General features: G+C 49.2%; 1 protein-coding gene across 3 annotated transcripts in view; it reads right to left on the reverse strand.

Annotated features, from left to right (window-relative positions):
• Positions 1-6,032: 6,032 nt before the first annotated feature.
• Srgap2 (SLIT-ROBO Rho GTPase activating protein 2) overlaps positions 6,033-18,472 on the reverse strand; it is a 239,592-nt gene continuing 227,152 nt past the window's right edge. For 2 of the 3 annotated variants that reach the window (XM_048357034.1, XM_048357033.1), the window contains exons 19-23: positions 17,732-17,811; positions 15,561-15,741; positions 13,683-13,829; positions 9,919-10,243; positions 6,033-7,566 (exon numbers count right to left, since the gene is read on the reverse strand). In XM_048357034.1, coding sequence (XP_048212991.1) covers positions 7,183-7,566; positions 9,919-10,243; positions 13,683-13,829; positions 15,561-15,741; positions 17,732-17,811 — 1,117 coding nt within the window. In that variant the 3' untranslated portion in view covers positions 6,033-7,182. Of the gene's footprint in view, positions 7,567-9,197; positions 9,293-9,918; positions 10,244-13,682; positions 13,830-15,560; positions 15,742-17,731; positions 17,812-18,472 lie in introns of all 3 variants that reach the window. The other variant, XM_048357035.1, reaches the window with a different exon arrangement.

The following is an 18,472-nucleotide window of genomic DNA, read 5'->3' on the forward strand; positions in this document are numbered from 1 at the left end:
GCCTAAGCATTTAGTTTCTGCTACAAGACCCCCACTCTCCCCTCCTACTCTCCGTGGCAAGGTGATTCTGCTCACAGTGGTGGAGACCCTAAGGAACTTTCTGGAGCAGAGCGCCCCTGCTGGTCCACGAGGGATGAACTCAGTCTTTGTGAGATTGGTGAAAAATCAATCTTGCTTCAGGCCATGGCGGCTGGCAACAGCACTGAATGCTACTTCTTTCCCATCATGAACCAGCAAGGCCATCTTTCTTCTTTATCCAGCAAGGCCATCTTTCTTTCCCAGTCATTTTCTCATCCCCAAATGCCGACAGATGTCTGGCACTTCCTGTGAAGCAGGACTGTGTGCTCAAGGCGGGAAGGAGAGACCTAGGCATTCCCCTAGAGGCCCAGGACAGGGAGCGAAGGCCAGGAGGTCCCCACGGCAGCACCTAGGTGGCAGAGAGTCGAGAAACACTTTCCAGAAGGTTCCTCGATATGACAGTGGGAATAGGGGAGTTAGGGGGAGGAGAGGGAGTAGGGAAGGGGGGACATGCCAAGTCCAGAAGCGTGAGATGGGTATGACTTGCTCAGAGCACTATGCCTAGTAAGGCTAGAAAGGAAGCAAGGTGGGTGGGGCTGGGGGCAGATCAGGCCTCACTGGTCATCCTTGGTGTGGACAAAACAGGTTGTCCTCCCCCCGTCCCGGATGGGCAGCAGAGAGAACGTTTTGTCCGGGGAGCCTCCTGGAGGGTGGAGGTTTCTGTATTAGGCCTTGGTACATCTTCTTCACTGCCTCTGAGGAGTCGTAGGAACAGAAGTGGCCATCTAAAGGCAGCCCAGGAGCAGAGTTAGGAAGCGGAGGTGGCTCTCAGGGAAAAACATCCCGTGTCTGCCTTCTACTACAGGAGTCAGTGGTGCAGTGGAAAGGGCAGGAGCTAGCTATATCACCACTGAGGCCTGCCTCTGGACTCCGTATGTGTCTTACTCTTGGACAGTGGCCTTGAACAAGCCACTCAACTTTTCCCATAGGATCGACGTGAAACAAAATGAATTGAAATGCTGGCAGGCTCTGAATAGATATTGGTTGAGGCATGGTGGCTCAAGCTTGGCAAGTTAAGGCAAGAGGATTGCTTGAGCTCAGGATTCAGGGCCAGCCTGGGCACCAATGGCAAGAGCTCATGTCCGAAATAATAAATGAATAGATAAAATTTCAAGAATCAGGGAGTTAGGAGGATAGCTTAATACTAGAGCTTGCGCTCCTTGTGTGCCACTAGGGGTTCTGTCCCAAACACCACCAAAAAATAAGAGAAGAAAGGTATTGCTGGGCACCAGTGGCTCAATGCCTATAATCCTAGCTACTCAGGAGGCTGAGACCTGAGGATCGTGGTTCAAAGCCAGTTAGAGCAGGAAAGTCCATGAGACTCTTATCTCCAATTAACCACCAGAAAAACTGGAAGTGGTGCTTTGGTTCAAAGTGGTAGAGCGCTAGCCTTGAGCAAAAGAGCTCAGGGACAGTGCCCAGGCCTCAAGTTCAAGCCCCATGATGAATTAAAGAAAGACAAGAAAGGTGGTGTTCTTCTGCCCGTGTGGCAGGAGCCAGTTCGCCAGTGTCTCGCCTGCTTCAAGTGAGGAGGGGATGGGGTTAGGGCAGGGGGAGCCCGTGGAGGGCTTCAGGAGCTGTGTGCACTGGCCACAGTCATAGGCATGAAGGACTACGTAGCAAGGCTGACTTTACCAGTGCTTTCTGTCCAGGAAACCCACTTAGGAGCTATTACGTTTCCTTCTCGTAGCTTCTGTGGCATGATACCTACCTCACTGTCACTCGCTCCTTCTGTCCACTTCCCTGGCTCCTTCTCCACCATCTTCCTCATCAGTATCTCCTTCTCCGGAGTAGCAGAGTTTGCACGGCTCCCAAGTCTGCTTTCAGGTAGGTTCTTTCCCCTCAACTCCAGGCTCACGTACCCAAATGTATGCTTGATATTTTCAGTTGGATGACCCTTGCCATATCAGTACTCCCAGAATATACATTTTGACCTCCCATACAACTCCTTCACACCGTCATAGGTTTTTATTTTTGCCAGTCCTGGGGCTTGGACTCAGGGCCTGAGCACTGTCCTTGGCGTCTATTTTGCTCAAGGCTAGCACTCTGCCACTTGAGCCACAGCACCACTTATGGCCGTTTTCTGTATATGTGGTGCTGGGGAATTGAACCCAGGGCTTCATGTATACAAGGCAAGCACTCTTGCCACTAGGCCATATCCTCAGCCCCATAGGTGTTGTTGTTTTTTTAAATAAATAAATATGGTCTCATTATGTTGCTAAAGGCTGGCCTTGAGCTCAAGATCTTCCTGTCTAGGCCTCCTGAATAGCTGGGATTACAGGCATGTATTATCATATCCAGTTCCATAAAATGGCTTAAAAAAACACCCAACCCAGGTACCCATTCATTCTTATTTTGCTGCTTTATCTTTCCTCTCTAACTAGAAATAAAAGCTCTGTGGCTTGGTTCATAGTATAGGATTGTTTTCACAGAAAAGCTTAAGGTTTGTTGATTAACTAAATGATTCTTAGTGCTATGTTATATGCCAGGGTAAAAAAGAAAGAGTAAAAAGTTTCTGAGTCAAAGAAAACTGATGCCTGTAATCTCAACACTCCAGTGGCTAAGACAGGAGAATTCTGAGACTAGATTGTCTCAATTAAGAAAAAAATTAAACTATAGGTACAAACATTTAGATCACCCCAAATTCATATTCCCCTGGTCTCCGTCTCCTTGCTTGGTTTCTACCTAGAGGACATGGGCTTGTGTGTTGACTGTTCATTGCTACTTGGTTCCATCAAGCTCTCAGCAGACATAGGAGAATGAAGAGGCCCCAAATGAAAAGGGCCTTAGGATTACTCTTTAAAATCTCCTTGGATTTCTGCCTACAGTCCAAGACCTGACTTTATCTCAGGTATGCCAGACCATCTTTATCTACAGTGCTCTGAGATTAAGAAGCTACTCATACCACAGGGGACAGACAGCCTCACCTTTGCCTTAGCCCAGGCCAAGGGCCAGGCAATAGCAGTTCATGGTGTAGCTGCTCCATTTACAGAGGAGGAGGAGGAATGAACAGCAGGCTGGGAGGGCGTGATGGGACTGGATATAAGACATACACCTAACAGCTGGAGATGGCCAACTTAACAGGGGGGATGTAAGATGTCCAGGCCAGTGTTGGGGCTAGGGTATCTCGTATTACCATTGAATGCAGGGACCGCCTCAGATGTGACAGGCCTGATCCATCCCTACGGGTGATTGACATTAGATTAAGCGCTGCCCTTCAGTAATTTGATGTGTTTAAAAGAAACATACACACATACCTATTCTCACTAGGGAAGGAAAGCAATTCACTGAGGAGTCAAATAGGGCAAGGTGGGGAGTGTGGTCAGAACAAGATGGCTGGTGGGCTAGGATGCCCAGTCAGCAGCCGTCCCAGAGAATCCTTCGAACTCTGCCAACTCATTGCCTCTCTTCAGTGCATGACTGGCTGGGCCTTTGGTGGCACACCCTGGCAGAGCTTGTGGTAGAGGCTAATTCCTTGTCTCATGACTGCAAGCTCTAAGTTGTTCCATGTGAGTGACTTCACCCCTGATCTTGCTTTCTGCTACAACTGTCTGCAGGGAAAAGCATTCTGTGCCACTTCCATCCCTCCCAAAGCATGCTGGTCCACCCTGTGCCAGATGGAGGGGTGAGCTGAGGGTAGAGTGACTCAGGGCCCTGGTTGTAGAAGAGAAAGAACCCCTGGCCACCGTTAGTCGCAGCTGGCAAAGTTTCCCATCAGCTTCTCAGACCTCACTCTTCCAAGTGGGGAAATCCGACTAAAGACAGAAGGCCGGAGGTCCTTCCTGAACACAGGGAAGGTGGATTCTGTGAAGGAAGCGGTTCTCATGGCAACAGAATGGCCAATGACGTGCTAGACAACTTTCTACAAAACCTCTTAGGATGCATACATGAGCTAAATGGAAATGCTGAGCGGGGGTGGGGTGGGGTGTCAGGAGGGGGCCCACATTCTAAATTTCTAAATGCAGCTCTGCTGTGCCTGGGTGAGGAGGGAGAAAGGTGGCGCACTCTATGCTCATCTCATTCCCCTCTGTTTCCAGGAAGGGCTCTGTGAAGCATCACAATGCTTTCTGGCCTCTTAAATTTCAGGACATTCCCCGGTATGGACAAGGGATAGGATCTGAGGCCTGGAAACCTAAAAATGTGTTTTATTTTGAAGTTGTGCTTTGGATTTTCCCCAATCCACCATCTGTGGAGTAACAGTCTTAGGTTCAAAGCATCTCCAAGCATACATACAATATCCCAGGTAGCAACACTATGTTGAAAGAATATACCATTATACACAAACGTGACATACGACATCAGACGCCACAACATTGCAATTCCCTGGAAGATGGAACTCTCTTCTGAAGCGAAGTCCACGTACACCAGCCCTTCCAGTGGTGTGCTCATCCTGGGGCCGGCATGGCTGCTCATCTCTTAGGGGAGAAACCAGGGTGCCCTGAGGAGGTTGGCTGAGACCAGCGCTTCCAGTTTACAGGCTGCTGGCGGCAAACGCGTTCACATTCCAAACTGGGATGCTGGCAGCCCCACTATGCCGATCTTCCCCCAAGACGGACCCTCCGGCGTCCACACACGGGAAAGGATCCCGGCCACGAGGGGCAGAGTGGGGATCTTGGAAGCATCATGCTGGTTTGGGCAAGCGTATCTGAGGAAGGCTGGTCTCCTTAGGCCAAAGGTGGCCAGCTCCTTTTGGCTTATGGGTGTAAAATCACAGTGTGCAACCTCAATTCCAGTTGGCTGCAGTGAGCTCTGGCGAGGAGGACGCTCCTCCCGTGGGCTCCTAGTCCTCTCGACAGGGCCGTCTTGCAGGCGTCAGGAGCACCAGAGATGAGGAGGACAGCTTGGCTCTCAGAGCTGGGGCAGGAGGTGACCGGGTACACACTGTCCAGTTCATGATGCAAATCAGCAGATGGACACTGACCGAGGGGATGGCAAACACAAGTCATGTACAGGTTGAAAGAGAAATAAGGCAAGAGTAACAGAAGAGGCCCAAGAAAGCTGACGGTCATTCAGAAAGCTTTGCTTTTCCTTTCTTAAAGGGGAGTGTCCTGAAGAGAGGAAGAGAGGAGGTATGGCAATTTTGATCAGTTGGATTGAAAGAAATATAAGGTGGAGGGTGGGGGTTTCATTCAGGAGACAGATCTTCAGGTTCAAGAGGAGGGATGTCTAAAAGCCGCCTGCCGGCTCAGGACCTCGGGAAGCCCAGGTCAAGACAGGATCAGGCCACTACACAGAGGAACAAGGACTAAGCAAGCAACCAGAGGGCGGTGGGCCACCTGTTGCAGGAGGACTCGATTGAATGAAGGAGCTCTATGGTTTCCTTGGTGTTGAGGCTCTATCTCCTTACAGGAGATGGCCCAGGTGGCCCCTTCTCGCCACACGGTGTCACAAATATCCGTTGCTTCCCATAGATCCAACTTCACAAGTTGGTCCCCCAAAAGGATCCCTACTTATAAATTTCCTACCTGAATGGCAACCTACCATCTCGCCAGAACTATAGAAATGAATAAGGCTAAAATGAAAGTGCAAAAAGAGGGGTGAGTGCGAGCTATAGGTAGCTGTTTACAACCCACGAGCCTGGGATGTGGGGCTCGGCCCGGGCCTGGGCAGTCCAATGAGGGGAGGCGGGGACCATGTGCTCAGGCTTGGCGATTGGATAGGAGCTCAGAAGGTAGCATTTCTTCATTTTGGAGAGGAACCGGGGAAAAAAAGGCTAAAGGAAAGCCAAAAACATATGCAGTAGCTAATTAAAAAAATTTTTTTTTCTCTTTAGATTCTGACTTTAGAACCTCTGCGGTCCAAGTTCCCTTAGTTGTCTGTGTTTGGATAAAGTAAAAGTATTCTCGAGGGGCAATGTCTCTCTTTAGCTAGGATTCCCCAAACCCGTTGGTCCCTGGAGAGACGTGTGTGTGTGTGTGTGTGTGTGTGTGTGTGTGTGTGTGTGTGTGTTACCAGTAAGTGAATTTAAAATAAGTTTTCCACTGGGAACAAATTTGGATTAGCAAAGCTTAATTTAATTGTTTAATAGTTTTATGTTTTAAGTTTCCTCCTCCCCCCTAAAAAAAGATGGGAGGAAGCAGGACCCATCATCTTACCTTTTTTTTTTTCAAACCTGCCATAAACACAATTAAACTTTCTTAAGACTCTTTATTCTAAGAGGAATCAGCTATAAAGCTGTCTTATATAGGAAAGTCTCTTCAATGGAAAAGGGTCCATCAGAGACAAAGAGAGGAACCTGGGAAATGTCTATACATTCAGAAAAAAACTTTAAAAGCTCCTTTATAAGACTGGGGTATACTTCTACAGGATGGAGCAGAGCAGAGGAAAGGAAACACCAGTGACTGACTCACAGCAATAGAGAAAACAGAGCGAAGAGCCCCACCCCCACCCCACAGCACAGGACTGCCCCATCCTGCCACATTTCATAGGATGAAGAGATTTCAGAGGCTAGGTTCTCTGGCCCAGTAAGAACAGTTTGTAACGGAAACAGAGACCCCTGGTGGCTCTGTGTGAAAAGCCACAATAACTTACAAAGAGACTGGTCTGTCATCAGGAGAGGGTATACATGCCAGACGAGAAAAGGGTGTGTATGTGTGTGTATGTATGCGTGTGTTTGTGTGTGTGTGTGTGTGTGTAAAATGAAGAACGGACTATATATGATTCTCTATAATCAGTACCCAAAACAAGACGCCACTGAGAACCGGGTGGCAGTAGCCAGCCGTCTGGACAAGGCACCCTCCCACGGTCTGAGGGGGCTGAGACTTGAGCCCACCTCTTCGTGTCTTGCCTTGCCAGATTTCACAGTGACCTGATAATGAAAAACTATCTCTGACTAACCTAAGAACGAACGGTATGTACTGCAGCTGGCTGCCTTATGACAACTGGGGGGAAGCAGAGGACCATGGGAAGGGAAGGGAAGAGGGGAAGGGAAAAGGTGGTACCGAGGGCTTATTCTCACGGTTCTGGGTGATGGGGAGGCTAATTCCTGCAAGGACAACTTAAGAGTCTAATTTTCCACTGAAGTCCTCAACCTAGTTAAATAGGAAGATTTTAATAACAGTCAGTCCCTACAATCCCCTTGTCTAGAACAATTAAATTATCCCCTCAGACAGTACAAGACTTGTCAGTGGACTGTGTGGAAGCAGAGGAATTGACACCAGGGCTAGTGGCATTGGTTTTGGGGAAGACAGTGGGCTTGGGCCGTGTGGCTGGTGGTTTGACCGGGGCAGCCATCTTGACAGACTTGACGGGCCGGAAGGCGCAGGCTATGTCCCCAGCAGTACTGGCGCTGCGCTGGAAAGCGGGCTCGGGGTCCTTGAGGAGCTGGGTGTGCAGAGGGCTGGAGGGCTCCGATGTGGGGGCTACCACTGGGGAGGTTTTGAGGGGCTCCAAGGTGTCCAGAACCACATCAGGGGTGTGCTTGACGTTGCTCTGCCGCTCTAGCTCCCGCAGCTCGTTCAGGGCAGAGTTCATGGTCGCCTCAATATCCTGCAAAACAGGAAAAGGAGGAGTGAGGCGAACCGAGGCAGAATCCCCAAGGATCCAGTCGCAACAGGACCGCCTAAGCCATGGAGAGCCAGTGATAGAATGTCCAGATTATTTTACTTGGCCCAAGTCCTTGAGTGTATGAATGTGGGGAGAGGAGGGATGGAGAACATTTTTTTTTTATTCTGTATTTTTTCTCTCCTTTAGAAAGCGTGGTTGAGTTTACCTAGTGTCCTTGGGTTTTAGACAGTACTGAGTTGAGAAAGGTGCTTATCCACTGGGGGAGAGCAGTGGATGACGTAGGAACTGGGTCATGGAGACTCATTATCCAGTCCTCTCTACTTCTGCATATGTTTCAAAGTGTACATATAAGCTTTTGCTTTACTTTTTTTTTTTTTTTATGCTGGCCCTAGGATTTGAATGAACTCAGGGCCTGGGTGCTGTCCCTGGGCATTTTTGCTCAAGGCTAGCACTCTACCACTTGAGCCACAGAGCTACTTCAAGCTTTTAATTGCTTAACTGGATAGACTTTCTGGCCTGGGCTGGCTTTGAACTGTGATCCTAAGATCTCAGCCTCCTGAGTAGCTAGGATTACAGGCCTGAGCCACTGGTACTGGGCCTGCTTTGCTGTTTTTGTTTTGTTTTTTTCTGAGACAGAGTCTGATTACCATGTAGCCTAGACAGGCCTTAAACTTGAGCTCCTCCTCAACTTGAGACTACATCTCCCAAATGCTGCCACACTACACTTAACAGAAACAATAAAAAATTTATGGAGAGATGAAGTAAGATCTTTATTTTCTTGAACTGAAAGGCCAAAGAAGGTGATCCCCTCCTCCCCCCGCCCCCCATGAGAGTGTCCAGACGGAAACCATTTCCACCTACCCACCACCAAGAGAGGCCAGGAGGGGGAGCCAAAGCCCATGTAGGTGAATCACCTGCAAATCAGTGAACAGACCTTAGCAAAGAGCAGCCCCAGCCCAGGGGCTCAAGGCAAAAATCAAAGACCTTTGTATGTACGCAAGCCAGCTGTCTTCTAGGGAGAGCTCCAGCTCCACCAGCCGCCTCCACCCTCCCTACACACTCTGTCTGACACCCAAACACAGGACTCCTCAGTGGAACCAAATTCATACTGTATATCCCAAGCAACCGCCCTCCATCCAGGTTCCCTTGCTCTCCCGAGTTATGCTTTCTCCTCACAGTGATTCACTTTCACTCATCTGTATGGCACTCTCAAAACTTATTTACTCATACTTATTTTTTTTTGTGGTCTGCAGCTCAAACTTGAGACCTTGCTCTTGTTAGGCAAGTGCTTCTACCACTGAGCCCCTTCTCCAGCTCTCAAACCTCAGGAAGAACTCCATTTCCCTGTCCAATCCCACTCTACAGCCAGGGTCTGTCCACCTGGGAACCTTTCCTGACATCCTAGTGCCTGACCAAGGATCAATCAGGAAGGGTTCCCATGATGCACGGCAGACTGTGGTCAGGAGGTTAAACAGAGGCGCAGAATAGAAGGCTTAGCAAAGCAAGACATCTCAGGATGAGTATTGGGGTGCCAGGTTCATCTCCTTAAGCAGAGCACCAAGGAAGCGGGAGAGACCATGCCAAGCCTCTGGGGTGAGGACAATGGCTCCTACCTGGTCTAATGGAAAGTATATAGTTGAGAGAGACGTCTGAGAGAACTGCTTGGAGTGGCCCGGGTAGTTGTATTTTTAGAGGTGGGGTTGGATCTCTAATATGTCATGGAAAACAGAGAGTCATCAGTGTGGCACAGACAAGAAAGAAGACCCTGTCATCTGGGAGCTCATCTCTACTGTATCTGGCTACAAAACCTTCTAGTGCCTGAGCTCTTAGCAATAGAAACATTTCTGGGTCTTTAAGACCAGAAGTAGATGTTGGATAGATTATCTGCCTACTAGGCATGAGAGATGAGCTTTAGGACAGGATGGAGATGGGCGGAGCAATACACAAATGTGACTAGTATTGGATCTGGGCCCCAATCTTTTGGGGCAGCTTCATTAAAGTCTACCAGCGTCTAAAGACCTGAAACTTGGGTAGAATGGACTTTCTCCAAATACTCTCACGACTGGCTTTCAAAATGGCCTTGCAAATGGGTAGCATATGAGCAAGAAGCCACAACGGACTGGCTATCTTCAGGTTTTTGCTGGGAAGAGACAGAGGGGTGGATTGCTGGGTGGGCTGTTTTATCTGGTCCACTTGTCCACTAGTTCCTGAATCCAGTACAGAAGACACACACCACTGTACTATCTCAAGTTGTGCCATGATTAGCAGGGGCTTATGGGGTGAAGTGACAGGTGGAGACTGATAGGGGCTGCGTGTACAGGGTCCCTCGGTTACCTGTGCAATGACCTCAGGGTCCATGGGCCGATGGTTATTGAAGCTTTTTGACCTCCCTGCCGTGGCAGTCTTCCGGATCTGTGGACTGTCCAGCCGGTTCTTTAGGGATGAATGGCGGCTGATAGAGTTAAGGCTCCCGTGCCCGCTGATGGAACATTTATCCGGCCCTTCCTTGGGGAGACTCTGGCTCATGATGGGCTGGGAGGATGGGCGGCAGCTGGCCCCCACCCCCGGGGAGGAGGAGTCAGTTAGGGAACCACTCAGCCCATGGCTGTCACTCCGAAAGGTTTTCCGGATGCTCCCAGGCTCTGGACGCTTCCTTTGCCTTCAATCACAAACAGAAAGGGCAGTGATGAGGGAGCTCTGGCCCCAACACAGCCAGGATGGGGAGAGAAGGGCAGACCCAATGTTGGCAAAGGAGAAATGGATACTTACTTGGTGGGCGTGGGCTTCGAGTCTCACCAGAATGCTGTCAGAAAAAAATGTCTGATCAAGGGAAAACTTCTAAAGGGAGAAAGATTCATGGAAAGGCCCACTCCGTTACCTGCTTTGAACAGAAACCCAAGGCTCCAGGTAGCAAAAGTTTCACCATCACCAACAGGGGTTGAGGCGGGGGAAGAAGAGAAGAATAAACTCTTCCAAATTTTAGTTTGTCTCTTGGTCCAACTACAGCAAGACTATAAGTATTTGGGGTTCTGGAAATATTTGCTGTTGCTTCTTCTGCAGACTTGAAACAGAAGATTTCTGAAGAGGCTGCAATGATGCCAGGCCAGGGGGGGGGGCGGGGAAGAAGCCTAATATGTGCATGTTCTTTGAGAGAAAGGACATCTATATACCTCCTCTGTCACCCAGTGCTGGGCTGAACCCTGGCTTTGGCCCAATTTGTTCCACACCATTTAAGGCTCTCAAATGAAATAGTTTGGCAGATTCCAAGTCATATGGGTGTTGCCTGCTGTTGAGTAATTTCATTTTCTCCTGGAATCAGATTTTAAAGCAGCTGGGCAGTTCTGTTCCTGAATCTACTATGGGACACTGGGAGTTGAGGATGGGAGGAGGGAAGGGAGGACTCTGCAGATAAGGGGTTGGGTCATCTATGAGGAAGGGCCAATGTGCTAAGCCAGTCCCAGTCCTGTTCACTGCGGAGGCCTTCCTCATCTTTACTGACCTAAGGCCTGGCCCCCAGCAGCTAGTCTATGAATTTGTTCATCCATGCTCTATCTAGCCTTGTAAGGCTGCCATCCTCAGTTGGAAAAGGGATGCTCTCAGCCCTCGAAGGCTCTGCTAAAATGAGCCCTCCTTTGTAGGCTGCCAGATACCACTAACTCCCAACAGAACGGGTCGGGTCCTCCCTCCCGTGTTCCTCCAGAGTGTCTCGACCTTGAGGACTGAGAGCTCTGAGGCCCAGGACTATGCCTTAGTCGAGTAACCAGCATCAGGGCCTGGTACAAAACAGATGCTTTGTACAGATGTGAAACTAAATGGAAACGCCCTGCCTCAAGAGCCCTTAGCTGATTTCCTTTTTCCACTTGAGGATGGCTGACTCACACATCTAAAAGTGCTGAGAAGGCATATTTCAGAGTGGCTGCACCATGCTATGCTCCAGGCTACCTCTTTCCCTGAGCTGGGAAAGACAGGGTTCTAGGTTCCTGGAAGCTCCCCATAGAGGAAGGGGAGAGATTTGGGTGCAGCTTGGGTACCAAGAACTACGCCACTCTGGACTGGAGTAAGGGTACCTAACTTAGCCATGGGGACTGAGGAAGGCCTCGCTTAAAGAAGCAACGTCTGGAATGAGTCTCAAAGGGGCAGGAGGAGCTGACCCAATGAGTGGAGTCTGTAGGTGTGAAAATTCGGGGAAGAGAGACTCCAGGACAACCAGGGAACTGAAGGAGTTTGGAAGGAGCACTGTGGAGGAGCTGAAAGGCACTCACTCCCAAGGGATGGGCACACCGAGGGCTGCTGTTCCCCGCAGAGCAGCTAGTGTCTTGGGCAGGTGTGGGGTGGCCATGATGTAGTGGTGAGAGATTTGTCCTCCCAGAATGTCATCGGGACAACCATGACACCACCAGGCAGGAGTCCAAGGGAAGCACCTTGCTTTTCTACCAGGTCCTCATCTTCTGACTGTCTGGGCTGTCACTCTCTGTGATTCTTCTGTACAAATGGCATCCAATATCTGATGCCTTAAAATTATGTACCTAGAGCTGGGGGTGTGGCTTGATGATAGAGCCCAGCATGTCCAGGGCTCTAGCTTAATCTAACTTAGCACTATAATAAATAAATAACCAACTGAATACCTAATTCTCCCCTCCAAGCCAGTCTTAGTTTTCCAGCTAAATAATAGGTTTATGATCTTATGATTATTATAGCTTTATAATTAACAAAGACTTGTAAATAGGAAAAAAATAGAATTAGTCGACAGTTCCTTTTTCACAAGCTTGCCTCCCTATTAGGGGAGGATGCTGGAGGAAGTATAAAATAGTATTTTTTTTTTTACTGGTCTGAATTAAATTATAATTACATTGAATAAGTGAGCTGAATAAACTACTTTCTGAATTTGAGGGCGAAAGAGATGGAAAAGAGCCACGTGTCCCGAACACTCCCCCAGCTACCGTCTGGTTGGAACAAAGCCAAGAGATCTGGCAATCCGGTGTAGTTTAAAAACAACAAGCATCTTTTATTCTCCTTTCCAGTCTCAGTGTCCAGAGGCTCCGGTTAACAGGTTTTCAAAGTGCAAATCATTTCATTCCTCCCAAGCCGGAGGGGAATAAGAACTGTGCATCATCTCCAATCCATATTCATCAGGAGCACCCTGGGGCTTGTCCTCCTGCTGGCACTGGGCCAAGTTTCAGGGTCTGGCCGAAAGAGGTCTGTAGGCTTTGGGACTTGGTGTCTGGCCCCGTGAGGTGAGATTAGTTCTCCGATAGCCTGAATGCCTCTATGGGAGGCAGCAGCACACTGGTGGATGGGCGAAAAGTCCCTCTAGACAGCCAGCTGGGGGTGGGTGAAGTTAGAACCCCAGGATATTGCTAACAGCCACAGTGAAAGCTGGGCAAAGGGAAGAGCCTGCTGGACAGCACAGGGCGGCTAGGGCAGGATGGTACACAGGGCTAAAGCAACAAGGGAAATGGAAAATCATCTCTCTCGGCGTGAAAGGGGGAGAAGAAAACAGTGCTGGAGTCACAGGATGAATCAGGAGCTTGGGACAGAGCTTTCCTGGCGTGTTTCAGTGCTATCCTCTCCTCCACAGCAACGAATGCGGGGTGGGGGGGCGTGGGGGAAGAGGGGGAGCAGACACGTGACAGCTAAATAAGTCCGCCTGGCAGAACAGTAGCCCGATGGAAGACACACAAGACTTTGAATCTTCAGACAGACAAGAATCAAGGACACCGAGGCTATGATTTGAGTAAGAAGTGGGGAAGAGAAGGCACCTCTAAGAAACAGTACAAAACCAAGTTGCATAAAGTGGCCGAAGCTTTGGCCGAGGTGTAAGCTGTAAGACTGGGGAAGGGCTGGGCTGAGAGGCTGCAGGGAACGCACGGAGCAGCGCCCTGCCACAGCCCGACAGCAGCTAGCGGGAGACTCGGTCCGGTCCTCAGGCTTCTGGAAGCCTCCTCAGCCTTGTTGCCTTGCAGCAGCAACAGACACATGCAGAAGTTAGGCTGGAGGGCTGGAGCCCTGGGAGCGGCACGGGAGGAGGGGTTAGGCCAGGGGGTGAGGCTGGGTGGCGCGACTTTTCAGGGGAGCAGAAAATGAAAAGCAGAGCTTACTTGTTGATGTTTGCAAGATAAATATCGGCTACATGACCCCCACTGGGACAGCTGGCCCCCGCTCTGGCTGTCACCTTTTCTTCAGGTGGCTCAGAAATGACCTCAATCTCAGACTTGGGGCTGGACCTCTCCACGACACCGTCCTCGCTGGGGGAGACGGGGCAGGCAGGCAGGCAGGCAGGGAGGAGGGAAAACAACAACAACACAAAAAGCAGTGTTAAGTCAGCAAGATGGCCCCCCTGGACACACACGCACACGCGCGCACACACACGCACACGCGTGACTGCACATGGCTTGGACACAGCAGCGACTCCTGGTGGAGCTAACCCCACGGGCAGAGGCGAGGGAACCTAAGGGCTTTCAAGGGTTGTTTAAATTAAAATAAATAATCTGCTGTGTGCTGTGGGCTCCTCAGGAGAGACTGGCTGGGGGACACCTGGCTTCAAGGCATTTGCTGTTTTCCTGGGGTGGGTGGCCATGGAGGGGCCAGCTCCCAGGGAAGGAAGCGGAAGTTCAGGTTGTGAGCACTGCGGGGGAAGGAGAAGAGGCTCTGTGGTGGCTCTGGAGATGCCGGCGATGAGGCAGGACACGGCCCCCCGGCCACACTCTGTCGTAGCACATCTAGCCTCGCTTAGAATGTCCAAGCCGGTCTCAGGTGTCTCCACTGCTCTCCTGGGCCCTCTGGCTACCGATGACAAAGAAAGCCCCTTCTCCCTCACAATTCATCTTCTCTGGATCCCGCAGTGAAGTCTTAATGCTAAACTGGGGAGGGTCCTGTCCGTGCACGGATGGCCACCAGGTTTGCGCCGTGATCACCACAGGGAGAACTTCCCCGCAGAACAGACCAGGGAGAGGCTGGGAGGGTGCAGACTCATTCAGGATATCAACCTTCAAAAAATAATATTAAGGGAAGGACTAAAAACAGTGACAGTATCGTCTCTGTGGGGTGCGAATGGGGTAGGAGCAGGGTAAAGGCCCGGGGTCGGCTGTAGGTGTGGCCACTTCCTGCCTAGAAAATACTCGTTCACAAGGGAGGAACTAACCAACAGCCCGTCTGTCCCACACACCGCTCTGGGATCTGTTCAGGATCCCTTTGTTGTCTGACATCCTTTTCTTGCCTCTTCCTATCTCCTGCTTCTACAAAGCTGCTGAGGACACATTTCTCTTCGTAACTTTTTGCCATTTTCATTTGCAGGTTGAAAAGTGTCATCAGCAGCCTAGCAGGTTGGAGTCTTTTTTTTTTTTTTGAAGAGAGGAAGTGGAGGTGGCTCACTCATATGGTGGAGGCCAGCATTTCAGAGGTAGACTCAAGGAGGAGGGAAGTTTGAGGCCAGCTTGAGCTGTGTAGTTGAGATCTTCTCTCAAAATAACCAAAAAAGCCAGATGCTGGTATCTCCCACCTATATTCCTAGCTACTCAGGAGGTTGAGATCTGAGCCAGCTTGAGCAGGGAAGTCTGTGAGACTCATATCTCCAGCTAACCACCAAAAAGTCAGAAGTAAAAGTATAGCTCAAATAGTAGAGCACTAGCCTTGAACAACAACAACAACAAAAAGCTCAAAGACAGCACTGAAGCCCTGAGTTCAAGACCCAGGACTGGGACTAAAAGAAGAAGAAGAAGAAAAAGAAGGAGGAGGAGGCAGAGGAACCAAAAATGTTACTCCAACTCAATCTTCCCAGAAATAAGAAGGAACAGAAAGCGGAGAGATCTGAAAAAAAATTATTCAGAGTTTGGGGCAGAGCCTTTCGCAAAAAAACATGAGGCCCAGGACTGCATTAGCACCCTCTAGGGGTTCGGCTCCCTCATTAGCTCTCTATTTGAGATCTCACTCACAGCGAGGTAAGGGCCTACCCTCAAAGGTACCAGGGCCCTACATACGTGTCTTGGACCACGATGTACTGATGGGGGATGAGTCCATCGATGCCGTTGTGCCGGCCTTCCCACCAGTCATCAGAAGCCCGCTGGTAGAGCAGCAGAGATGCCCCCTTCTTGAATGACAGCTCTCGGGCTGTCCGGCCCACGTAGTCAAACTTGGCAATGGCCTCAATGGGTTCACACTCTAGGAGGAGCAGAAAAGAAAGAAACACATGTTGTTGGGCCCTACAGACTCAGGAAGTTGAATAGAAAGGAAAGCTCAATTAGCCGGACTTAGAGTGGGGAGGATAACCTTGGGTACAAATGCGCCGTGGGTGGTCTAGAAAGCAACTGATTCTCATGGAGTCGGCCACCCTCCCTGCCTTTGTCCTTCCGGTCAGGCCACCTGGAACCCTTCCGCTCTGCCAGAGGAAGTGCGGAGACACAGCTTTCTCAGGCGACTTCTTTGCAGCTCTTCACACTGTGACCCCTCCTATCAGCTAACCTGTCATACATTATTTCTTTTCTGTTAAATAATAGCTCTGCAAACTGTAGAACATTTATTAGTAGGAAATGATTTTTTTTTTTTTTTGGTGCTGGTCTTGAGGCTTGAACTCAAGACCTGGGTGCTGTTCCTAAGCTTCTTTGGCTCAAGGCTAGCCGGATCTACCAATTGAGCCACAGTGCCACTTCCTAGAAAATGGATTGTTGTTCTTTATAAAAGAGAAAATAACTTTCCAAGGAACAGACTATAGAAATGTAATTTGTGATTAACAGTCTAGGAAAAGTATATTATGAATAATCTGAAAAATGAAGATGGGTTTCTGAGCATAATGTATTTTGACAGGGTGAGCTAACCTTTGTTATGGAGTAGTTATGAGAAGTCAATGAATTACAGTTTGTTAAAGCGTTTACAATTGTGCCCAGATTGGTGGTTGTGTTTGTTATTGTTATCACTATCTCTGCTCTAAGCTTCAGGTAGAGATTACAGAGGAAATGAAGGCTCCCAGAAACCTGGAACCTTAAAGTCAGTATGATGTCAAATTGAAAACTGACAAAGGCTGCCTAAAAACAAGATCATGGTCTAGAGAGCTCTGGCTGGTAAATCTGCTTCTAAAATTTTTAGGACCGAACCAGAGATTTCACTAGAGGAACAAGCCAGAGAAGGCTCATCTACATGTCCCTGTCTCAGTTCTCTACAGCCTCAAATATATCACTTGACCTTTGTTTTCTTGACTATAAAGCAGTGACCCTATCTACTTTGCTAGGGATTAAGAGATAACATCCACAGAGCCTCTAACAAGGCATTTTTTAACCCAGTACTGAATTCCCTCATTCACCCAGCCCCCTCTCATAAAGCAGTCAATGAAGTGACCATACTGATCCATCTTACACCAAGATCTATAGAAGCAGCCCCAATTTTCCCCCTCCTTTAAAAGCTGGCCTTGAGTTGCAGGATTCTCCACAAGGCAAGAAACATGCAAAGCTCTATAGGCTGTGTCATTCCATTCTTGCACCCACAAAATTCTGAGGCCGCTTTGTCAAGTGATGAGACTTCCAGAGCCCAGGTGATTCCGAAATGGAGGTGTGGAATGGCTGGAAGCAGGGGGGAATGTGTTGGCTGGACAGACTCGAATAAATCATGTACTCGGCAGAGGGCTCTGAGGATGACAGCTGAGCATTCCATCCCTGGATGCATGGTCACCAGACTGCTCCACTCACACACGTCTTTCAAAAGGGTCAATTTTTCCAGTGGGCAGGCATGCAAGCGTGTGCCTTCTCTCCTCATCCCCACTCCCCTCTGGCTTGCTTCTGGTGGATTCTTGGCACCCAGCTTCTCTATTCTCCAAGCCTGCTGTTTTCCTTTGCTTTGGTTTCCAGCTACCTAGCAGGAGTCAGCTGCGATAAGGGGCCCACATCCTTCCTGTTGAACTCAGGCAAGAAGCTGAAGAGGTGAGGTAAAGGCTGAAGGGCTATAACAGCTGGAGTTCTTCACCTATGGTTTAAATCCAGAGACTAATCTATTGGAGGATGTTCCTCCATGGAATGGAGCAATGAGAGATGGAGAGCTCCCTGCCTGCCCCCAAGGACCGAAGATGGTAGAGTTCATCAGGAGTACAGGGTGCATAACCACCTCCTTCTGCGTTACCCAGTGCCCCCCCCCCCCCCCCCGACCAGGAAGCAGAGCTGCCTACCATCATCACTAGTGTGGTGCTCTGTGGTCACATCCTGGGTGGAGTCTTCAGCCGAGGTAGTCTCTCCGTGAGGGCTGTCACTGCAACAAGCAAGAGCAACCGGGATATCACCATCTGCTCACAAAACTCTCATCTCTCCGTTCATATAGCTTCTTGGAACAAGGGCATCAAATCACTTCTAAGCTCACGATGCCAACAACTGCTGTAATGAAGCAGACCAGGCCTCCTGCTACCTAAACCATTGATTCTACCTTGAAACAATGGCAAAACCCTTTTGAAATTATCAAATGCCTTCTTTACGAAACAGAACTGTAAGCCAAGCTCTGAGAGACAAACAGCATGTGTTTTCTCTCTTATGTGGAAGCTAGATACAAAATGTAGCTGGAGATGATAACTTACACAGACAAGACTCTAGGCATCACACACAGACTAAGAGAGAGATCCTTAAGGGAGGAACTCAAAGCTGTAACTTCTCCTAACATTTAAAATACTATTTATTGAAATGAATTCCAGGAAATGGAAACATGCTTTTTTTGTTGTTATTGTTGGTGTTTGTTTTACTTTTTTTTTCTTTTAGGGGGCTGAGAGCATAGAAAGGGAGAGAGGAAGGGTGAACAAATACAATCATGCTATTCAGTACACACTATGTGGAAAATGACCTATGTAACTTGTGGGCAAGGAGGGGAGGGGAAAACTCAGGGAAAGCGAAGGAAAGGGTGACATTGTGCAAAAAATGAAATG

Source organism: Perognathus longimembris, chromosome 11 (genome assembly GCF_023159225.1).
Source record: "Perognathus longimembris pacificus isolate PPM17 chromosome 11, ASM2315922v1, whole genome shotgun sequence".
NCBI classification, from domain to species: Eukaryota; Metazoa; Chordata; class Mammalia; order Rodentia; family Heteromyidae; genus Perognathus; species Perognathus longimembris.